The sequence below is a fragment of the Solanum tuberosum genome, unplaced genomic scaffold (assembly GCF_000226075.1).
Source record: "Solanum tuberosum cultivar DM 1-3 516 R44 unplaced genomic scaffold, SolTub_3.0 scf00337, whole genome shotgun sequence".
Lineage (NCBI taxonomy): Eukaryota > Viridiplantae > Streptophyta > Magnoliopsida > Solanales > Solanaceae > Solanum > Solanum tuberosum.
Window position 1 is genome coordinate 157,388 of NW_006239266.1, and position 10,410 is coordinate 167,797.

General features: G+C 33.0%; 1 protein-coding gene and 1 long non-coding RNA gene across 2 annotated transcripts; one reads left to right on the forward strand and one right to left on the reverse strand.

The window, feature by feature from the left end:
• The first annotated feature begins 2,003 nt into the window (after positions 1–2,003).
• On the forward strand, positions 2,004–3,726 carry LOC107063361 (uncharacterized). The gene is made up of 4 exons (XM_015315159.1): positions 2,004–2,203; positions 2,302–2,428; positions 2,590–2,784; positions 3,688–3,726. The coding sequence occupies exons 1-4, from the start codon at positions 2,004–2,006 to the stop codon at positions 3,724–3,726; spliced, it is 561 nt and encodes a 186-aa protein (XP_015170645.1).
• A 4,158-nt stretch (positions 3,727–7,884) lies between these two features.
• LOC102590264 (uncharacterized) lies at positions 7,885–9,768 on the reverse strand. Its single transcript, XR_368395.2, has 3 exons — positions 9,125–9,768; positions 8,393–8,456; positions 7,885–8,293 (listed from the first exon to the last, which is right to left on the reverse strand). It is a non-coding gene; the product is annotated as an uncharacterized lncRNA (long non-coding RNA).
• Between the last annotated feature and the right edge of the window lie 642 nt (positions 9,769–10,410).

Consider the following 10,410-nt stretch of genomic DNA (forward strand, 5'->3'; position numbering starts at 1 on the left):
TTGTTGGAGAGTAGTTTAGATAGGATGGAGGAAAATATTCTTGTCACTACTACTAAGTTGGAGAAGATATTTCCATGTGGTTTCTTTGATGTGATGGAGCATCTTCCAATTCACCTTGTGCAAGAGGCCCGCCTCGGAGGTCCAGTTCAAACAAGCTGGATATATCCATTTGAGAGGTTTTCATTTGAAATATTCACTAAGTTATATATATTCGTCTTTTATATATTAACATATATATACATATATGCATGCAGAAAAATTGGTAGTTCGAAGCAAACGATTAAGCAAAGGGGAAGGATCGAAGGATCATTTGTTCAAGGTCATATTGGGAGAGAAACTGGTAATTTTTATTCTTATTACTTTGGTGATGATGTGTCATGTAGGAGAAACAGGCCCAATTGCAATGATGAAGGCGATATTGATCCTTTATTTCCACTGATATCAATTTTTAATCAAAATGGTCGAGGATCTAAAAAGCGTGGAAAGCGAGGCTTCACTAATATGGAAATGCAATCATCTGTGCCACATATTTTGCTTAATTGTCCAGAGATTCAACCATACGTCAAGTAAGTGTTAAAAATATGTTATTAAATTACATACTAATAAGTGATCATTAACTAACGAAATACTTGAATGTAAAATGATCAGCTTGTTCGTAAACACATGGGGTAATGAAGCCATCTATACAGAATTTTCCAAATGGCTGAGGAATTATGTAAGTGTGCAATCACTAAGTATTTAATAATATATTCATGTTATACTAAATTATATTACTTGAAATAACAATCACGTATGTTTACGATGAATACTCAAGTGTCCAACATTTGCAATTAAGTGAAAGAAGTAGCACTTGGACCTGAATCTCAAGTACTGACAATGAATAAGTATTGTGTCAATGGTTTTAAGTTTCAAACCGAAGAAATTTCTAGCAACAAGAAAACAAATAATAGCGGTGTCTACATACAAGGTGATGCTGATGGTACTGGTCAAACTATTGAATATTATGGTGTCATTCAAGAGATTCTTGAAGTGAGGTATTCAAGTTTGCCTAAGAAGAAGATTGTACTGTTTTGGTGTGAGTGGTTTGACCCATAACATAGAGGCACAAAGATGGACCATCAACATAATATAATTGAAGTTAAGTACATCAGAAAATACAGAAGTTATAATCCTTTTATTATTGCACAAAATGCTAAACAAGTGTATTACGCTCATATCCATTGCGTAGAGACAGAGCTGATTGGTGGGTTGTTATAAAAAGTAGCCTGTGGGAGGAATTGAAATTGACAATGTCTTAGATGTGGCGTATCAAAATGATGTTGTAATTGTTCAACAACAAGTTGATGTTGAAATGGAAACCACACTACAACATCCTCAACACATATTAGAAGTAGTATCTGATGATGAGATACTGAATGTTGAGGAAGAAATATCCGAGAATGAGGAAAATGAATCATTTGATGACGAAGAATGGGACGATAATGAAAATGAAACAACTGAGGAGGAAGAATGGGAGAATGATGGAATTGAAACAAGCGAGGAGGAATAGTGTAGAATGAAAGATAGCTAGTATATATATGTAAGTGTATTTTGCTAATTTTATTAAGTTATGATTTTTATATATATTATACATGTAAATTTTCATACAGATGTCATCAGGCGGTGACAGTGATAGACATCGCGAGCATCTTGGAGTTAGCCAGACTAAATAGGCTAATAAGAAGAAGTCTAGGAGACCCATAGATGCTGAGGATATTACAAGATCTATTTCTCCTGCGCCAGAGCGCATCAGCCATGATACTCATTTATTTGCTGTTCTGTTTGGTACGACGGATCCTCAACAATATTATCCTAATTACCGTCGACCAGTCAGTGCTTCATCTACTTCATATGCATTACCTTCATGACGCTACGAGGACCTACCTTTACAGGCTATTCGTCAAGCACGACCCTTATCTGCAGGTACTCCATCTCCCACAGGTACATCTCCTTAGTTATCTACCATGAGGATTGGAGATTCTAGTAGCGAGCAGTCAGATGCTATGGCCGGTATGCCTCCAATGACTCAACGTTTTGTGCATCCTGATGTATCACCCTCGTCTACAACTATACCTAGTGCTACACCAGATGATACGATGCCTGCTCTAGCTCCTGGCCAGAAGGACAAACTTGGTAGAGTCATGATTGAGCTGGATGGATCATCGTAAGTTTGTTTTGTTATCTATTTGTTAGTTTATTTATTTATTTCTTATACTTTAATATATTATTCATGAACTAACATATTTATTATGTGTTTTGCAGGTGGAATCCTGCAAAGGATGCTGCCCGGACTTTAAAAGACTGTGTTAGAAGAGTCTATACACAAGCTTATTACTCTTGGAGCGAGATTCCAAACAGTATACGCCAGACGATGTTTAATAACTTTAAGGTATATATTTTTAATTAAGTTTAGTATACTTTACTTTTTTTACTATCGATCTAATTATTTATTCAATTTTTTTTCAAACTATGTGTACTTGGGAGTCAAGGTACAATTTGGTCATTGGAACCACATTTGAGCGAAAGGCATCCGCCAAATTGTCTACCTAGCTAAAGAAAGTTCGGGATAGTGGTGAACGTCCTGGTTGGATGTTGCCTCATGTTTTTGATGAATGGGGTCAGTATTGGAACACAGACAAGTTTAAGGCAATATCAGATCAAGCCAAAAAGGCTAGATGCAGTCTTAAATGTGGCTTGTTTCACACCGAAGGTGCAAAGACGGTTGAAACAATTGCACGAGAGATGGTAAGTTCTAATTCAAACTTTTAAATAAATAATTAGTTGATTCATATATATCGTTATAAATTTCAGTTTTTATTTATAGGAAAAAGAATTGGGACACACTCCCATTGAACCGGAGGTTTTCAAAAAGACTCATGTCGAAAGAAAGAAAATGAGTCGGATCCGGATGTGTGGGTGGAGGAAAGGGCCGAACGAACTTTTGTAAGTTATTTAAGATGAATAATATATATTAATAGTGAATATATTTATGATCTGTATATATATATTGATGTCAATTTTTATATTTAATATGCAGAATGACTTTCATTAGTATATCGCTGAGAATCTAGATAGTTCGGTCCAATTGACACCTAAACTTTCCACCCAGATTTGGAAAGAAAAAGTGGTAGGGGGGACACACAAGGGTAGAGTCTACGGTCTAGGCTCTCGAAACGATGTAAGACGACTCCAGTCAGGCTTAGAAGGTATTGGATCGTCACGTCAAGCCGAGGCACTTGATGGTGTTAAGATTGCTGCTATGTCAGATCAAATAGCTAAACTTACAGCGACACTAGTAGAGTCAGAGTGGAGAAGAGTAGCTGAACAAGAAAGCATGAGTGAGACCGTTCAACAAATCAAAGAACAAGTGATGAACCTCGCTCGTCGACCTACTACTTCGGCTCCCGATGACACTGACGACGAGAGTGATGCGGATGATTATGTATATCCCATTCCCTAGTTTAGATCTCTGGACATTTATGAACTTTTTGAAATTTTGAAACGAATTTTGAAAGACTTTATAAGTCTTTAATTTGTGATTTAGATACTTTTAAATGTTATTTTAAATTTGTTGTTTTATGTTTTGTTTAGATTGTGTGTGTTTGATTGGACTGAATAGTGTAGAGTTGAATTGAATTGCATTTGCAGATGGGTAGCAGAAACTGCCAGTTCTGCTGTCAAAAATAGTGCAGGAATAGTGACGGACAGCGTGGTTTTGTCCGTCACTTTTCTGGGTTTATTTTTTTTAACAATTCCAGAAAAGCGACGAACAGCGTGGATTTGTCCGTCATTTTTCAAAAATAAAATTTCCAAAAAGCGACGGACAAGGTCCTTTTGTCCGTCGCTTTTCTGGGATTTTCAAAAATAAAATTTCCAGAAAAGCGACGGACAGGGTACTTTTGCCCGTCACTTTTTTGGGATTTTCAAAAATAAAATTTCCAGAAAAGCGATGGACTGTGTCACCTTTTAGAAATAAAAAAAATTAAAATTAAAATAGTCCGTCGCTTTTGTTAAAAAAAATCTAAAACAAAAAAAAATCAAAAAGCGATGCAGTCCGTCACTTTTTGAAAAGCGTCGAGCTAAAAAGCGACAGAGGTGACTGCGTCTCTTTTTCGTCGATTTTGACCAAAAGAGCGACGCAGTCCGTTGCTTTTGACCGTCATTTTTTGACAGGCTTTTAGTTGTGTCGGTATCAAACTTGGCGTGAAATAGTTTATATAGAACGTCAATGATTGAAAATATGTTGCAAAATGAGGGCTTTGGGGAAGGTTTACGAATCTCTAATTCCGTGTAAGCCACTATAGCGGATGTCACGCTACTATAGCGGGAAAAATTGTGCAGGCGCTATAGCGGGATAAGTTGGGTTTTAATCCGGAAAGTTCCCAAAGCCTTTTATTTTCTGTATATCTTTCTTAGGAATTAAAATGAAAGGTGATTTAGGGAAATTTCCATAAGTTTTTCCACTGATTTCCTTGATAAAGGTAAGTGACTTACTTCCCTATATTGTAAATTGATTCTTAAGCCTTAGAATCTAGGATATTCCTCTTAAGGGAGGGCTTTGACTTGAATTGATGATGGAAAATCCTGATCGGGGTAGAATGATCATGAATTGACATAGAGTTAGGATTTGAGTATAATTCGGGTAGTTTTGGGTCATTTGTCCTTCATTGTTGTATTTTATTATTGTTTTAGACCAAGAACAAGTCAAAGCATTACAAAAAGGGAAAGCTCAGACTCTTTAGAGTTTCCAAGGATTGATTCGAGGTAGGTGACGGTTTGTTTGTTTTCCAAAGTATGTAATGTATGCATGTTAACTGCTTTGTAGTATTATTTGTGCGATACATGTGGGGGAAACTAGAAGGCTAATGTAAAATCACTTCATGTGGTAATCTCATGCAGTGAACCTATTTATTTACTTATGGTTTCAAATTGATTGTTCATTGTGATTGTGCATGTTGTTTGTGTTTGATGGTTGACTCACGTACCATGCCAGTACATGATACTAATGATTGACTCGGATACCACACATAGTATGAATCATTAATGATTGGGTCGGATATCATGCTGGTACACTAATCGTTTATGTGTGGCTTTCATGAGAGGATTAAGTATGTGTATTTTGTGATCATATGAGACATGTTTCACATGCATGGGTAAGTCAAGGTTGTGATTGAGAATCTGTATTATGTTGTGTCTGTTGGTATATGTGTTAACATGTATTACTATTTTGTAGTTACTTGTTTACAATCATATTTTGGAAATGGCAGTATGATATGCACATTGTGTACTGATACTGTACTTACTCTTTTCTTGTTGAGTACATGGCATATTTAGGCAGTTGATACGAGACCTCAGTTGAGAAACGGCGTGACCTTCGAATCCAATGGTAAGTTGCTCTTTTGGACTGTCATGGATTCTTCTCCATTTCTTAGTCTATCTTTTCGGACTTAGACATTTCATAGACTTTAGTTTATTGTTTTCTAAGTTTTCGGGGTTCCATCCTCATTTTCGACTATTTAGAGTTATGGTACTACGACTTTTATATTCTAGAGAGTTAAATTTCGCAAATGAATTTTATTAAATGATGGAGTTTATGAAAACTCTAGTCTTTATCTATTTTTAACTGTTATTTCGTTGTTTTATTTCATGATTTGATATCTATAGTAAATCTTGATTGGTTAAGTTGGGTTAGTAATTCATTTTTTCACCGAGGAATTAGTATGGATGTCACTCAGTGACAAGATCGTGACAAATCCATCTATATATTTCGACAATTATAAGATCCTCAATATATAGCTATTTTGACCAATGATTCACCATTATAATTTATTTGTTTCTTAAAGTGAATTTATTAGGATTTCTTCAAAAGTCAATCAAGAAAATAAGATAAAGAGATAAGTATTAAATTTGCAAAATTATTTTTCTTATGATACAAGATATGTTGTTTGAAACATTCTATGTTGACATGTTTGGGTTGGCTATCAATATTCATTATATTAATGTCATAAGTTCAATTAATTGGTGTCATGACTTTGGGAGATTTATTGAAAGTGATCTTTTACCTATTTAATATGTTACAACTTGAGTCGATTAATCTAGACCATTTATAAATGATGCACTAAATCCTAGGAGCAAGCAACATAATTTGATCACACACTATTACAAATAAAGATTTTTTTAAAGTGTGAATTAATGAAAAAGTTGTATATAAAAATAGTTTTTCTACTCATTTCGTATTGAATCAGTTCACCGACAAAATGAACGATGACAAACAATTTTTTGCTAAAATAATGAAAAACTTTCTAATTTGATCGGGAATTGACGCATGGAATCTTCAATTTTTTTGAAATAAAATTTATATATTTGTAAACTACGTAAAAGTACTACAAGTCACAATAATTGAAAATTCAAAATGTTTAAAAAATCTATGAAAAATTTACGGTCAAAGATAGACTTTTTTGAATCTTGAAATTCGAAAAGTGCCACATAAAATGGAACGCTGGGAATATTATTTTTTCTTTTCTAATCAATTCAATCAAAATATCCGTGACAATAGCCGATCAATATTATTAAATGGAAAATTTCAATCAAGATTCATTGTATCATTTTGTGCAGAGCATGTATTTGAAAATTGAAAATCAACCCTTAGATTTTGTCTTTAATTTTAAATATTAAAAAATAGCTATCATCCAAACATTATTCTATTTATACAATATTTTACACACCTCGTACAATTACAATATGTCACTTTATACCTAGTCATATATTGGAACATGTACTAGAAAAACATTTTCCTTATAGTACGTGACGATAACGATATTTTGCTTGGTTCGTCATTGCTTAGGGAAAAATAAATAAAGACTTTATTTATTAGGAATTAGACTTGAGTGAAAATTTTAAGTTTATATGACTAAAGTATTTCTCTCCATGAGAAGATAACTAGTATGTTGTATTATCTAAAAAAAAAAAAGAGGTTTTGCATTTGAGTTATAAGAATGAAGAAATTTTTGATAGAAAGTATCTGTACTCTTTACTAAATGACAATAATTTGCCACTCTTTTTTTACTATATAAAACCGAATAATGATTTATACATGTGAAAGCAAAATGAAGTATTAACAAGATAATGAAAAGTATACAAAACGGTGAAGTATACAAACGAATAATGATTTTTCAGAAGTCTAATAAATAAGTATTTGCGATGAGTTTAGCTTACCCACACCGATGGTATAAAATATTAATTTGTACACATGACATTTAATTTATAATGATGGATTATTTACCATGTTTTATAGGTTAATGATTCAAATTTTCTATTAAACGATACATATTTTAAAAAACGTTTGTTCTCTATTTTAATAAAATGCGGGAATCTATCTATATATAATAGGAGAGGAAATAGTGCCACATGTCGGCACCACAAAATTTCTAATTATTAATTTCTATATATATTAAATAATAAAAAACAATTTAAAAGCTAAATAAAATTTTAAAACAGTTTTAAAATCATGTACGTTACAAACGGTTGATTTAGTCTCTTTTTTGAAAAACAATAATAAATTGAATTTCGTTTATTCCTTATACAATTCAAACTCACTACCGTTTTCATGTTTGAATGTAATACAATTTCCCACAAAATTTTATTTATTTATTTTTAAATAGAAGAGACAAAATTGTCAGCATATATATATACTAGAAGGGCATGGCCCGTACTTAGCACGGGCCCAGCATAGTTGATTTTTTCTCGATAAATAATAAAGTATGCTGAAAATTATTCAGCTATATTTATTGCAAAGAAAAAAATTATTCAAGTTGTGTATATGAATTAGCGAAAGGGATGATCAAGTATGGAAATAAAATGTTTTCACTCAAGCATCTGCAAAATCATTGATAAGGTAAGACTACATAAAATATTGACTCAAATTTGCACCCAAACGAAATAATCAAAAAGTAAGAAAGGGAGAATGCTCGAAGTTGTTAGAAACATTCTGCATTTACAGACATTACTAATAATGTGTCAACATCTGGACTATCCAATGTACTATGGAGAACATCAACTTTTCAACTTTTTGTACATATCTAACTCTTCTGTGCCCAGACATTACTATTTGTTGTTCCCTGCAAATTATTTGAAAGTGCACACACCAAAAATAATCAGCACAACTTCTTGTTAAGATTTGGTGAGTTTTCATCTCCCATGACATGACAATAGTTAAAGTAAACTCCTGGAAAAATGGCTGGATATATTAAGATGTCTACAAAAAAAAGAAGAGGGTGTAGATAAAATCTCTCCATCCATATTCCACTTATTACATAATAAAATAAAAATAATCACCAGAAAAAGTAAAACTTACTTGATTGAAGTAGCACTGGATACATTCTTAATACCTTGCCTCTTTCTTTCTTTCTTTAATTAGTCTGCAAGGATGTTAAAGAGTTCCATTAACATCTAAAAAATATCTTCATTTTAATACTCGAATAGAATTATTAAATAAGGTCCGATGTCGATGAGACTTCTCTTTGCTAAAATAGTCCTCAATAAAAGTTTAAGAGAGGATAAACTAACTAAAATTCTTAAATACTTGAATTATTAGACTTGTCAAAGAATAGAAAATTGACAATTCATCTAAGCTTCTCATTACTATTATTTCTTTAAATGGTGATTTAGTGTGTTCAATGATACAATAATTTGTGCTCAGTGCTCCTAGTAAGAAAATTGTCATTGAAGCATTGGAATGAGAAAAACAAATCCTTTATGCAGAGTTTAAAAGCTACATCTTTTATTTTCTTCAAATGATCATACAATTTTGCTCTTGCTTGTAGTGTTATCGAACTTGTAATAGGGGGAGGGATATAGTTTATAACAATAAGAGCATTGTCAAGTTATCTTGTACAGTTGTTTCTGACCTTGGCTACAATTACATGAATCATGTAGAAGTTGGCAAGGAGGAGGTAAGAATCTTGCCTTTTCTGTTATTGCTATATTTGCAATAAGCAATTTATAGTTATGAATCTATGGTATTGATTGTTATTATTGTTCTACAAAAAATAATGTACTCGTACAAATGGAGAAACAGGATATGCACCTGAGAGCCCTCTATTTGACTAACATACTCCCTTTTGATCTCCCCCATACCTTCATATCAAAGCTGGGAATGATTGACTTTCGGATTATTCTGACAGTTAGTAGAGAGAACGACTCGTGACACAATCTAAATCAAAGGCATGTTTCTATGGACTCTGCCAAAAAGAACTTAGCAAAATATGTTCTTTACTTGATATATAATTGTAAAAAATAAATATAAATGCATGACATTGAAAGTGTTTTGCAACCATCTGTAATATTGACATTGCCATCCAACATGAGTCATACGCTAACTTTTCTTTTTCGCATCTGTCCATCACCTCCCGGAGAAGCCAAAATAAGTAGTTTGGAAGATTATAATTCACAATAAAGTTCCTGCAAGTTCATATACATTATTATTTCATTAATAAGAAATAACCAAACAACCATTGTGCAAGAAATGAGAAACAAAGAGTCAATGGCTAAGTATTCGGTATTTGAATTTCATCACTGAACTATGAACTATCACCAACTATTTGTCAAAACACAAGTCAACCATCAATAGTTTACTTCTCCAATGTGAACATATAGTGATATTTCAGATAAGAAACTCACTTCTCCTTCAGTTCAGGTAATTTTTTCAGCCTTCACTCTTTAAACAAATAAAGAAAAGTGGCAGATTCAATCATTTTGAAAATTTCATCAAACTTGTGATGCAATTGCTACAACACTTGAAGAGAAAATCTGATCAAGCAAGCTCAAAATAACAATAAAACAACACCAACACCACATAAAAAGGAAAGAAAGAGAGAAAAAAACAGCTCAAAGTAGCATAAAAGGTCCAGATTGGAACAAAGGACATTCCCAAACTTCATGTCACCTGATGAAACATGGATATAACAACAGGAAATGATAAAGAAGAAAAAAAAGATAGCTTTTCAGGATCACCACCCTTATCAGGTTCATCTAACCAATTTTACTATACAAATTGAATAAATACATGAACTCTAAGAAGCACCTCAACTAAACACTTACACATCCTAAAATGTCACCTTTAATCATCCTAGCTCTTAATCTAAAGACTCTGAACAAACACAACAGCATAACAACAACAAAAAGCACCACCCCAACACATAAAAAGAGAAAAACGCTTAAGTAGCACAACAAGCCCTCCCTCCCCCCTCCCCCCCAATCCAAAAAAATCTTAGCAGCCCAACATAGTTGAATTCGGTGTCGTCTTTTTCACCTTAACAATACAACTAAAGTAATTTAACTATATGGATAGAGCATGACATTTTTATGTACATG

Coding starts and splice junctions, on each gene's coding strand:
- LOC107063361 (XM_015315159.1), top strand. CDS start 2,004: ATGAGGATTGGAGATTCTAGTAGCGAGCAGTCAGATGCTATGGCCGGT. Junction 2,204..2,301: donor ATTGAGCTGGATGGATCATC/GTAAGTTTGTTT, acceptor TGTGTTTTGCAG/GTGGAATCCTGCAAAGGATG. Junction 2,785..3,687: donor AAACAATTGCACGAGAGATG/GTAAGTTCTAAT, acceptor TTGCATTTGCAG/ATGGGTAGCAGAAACTGCCA.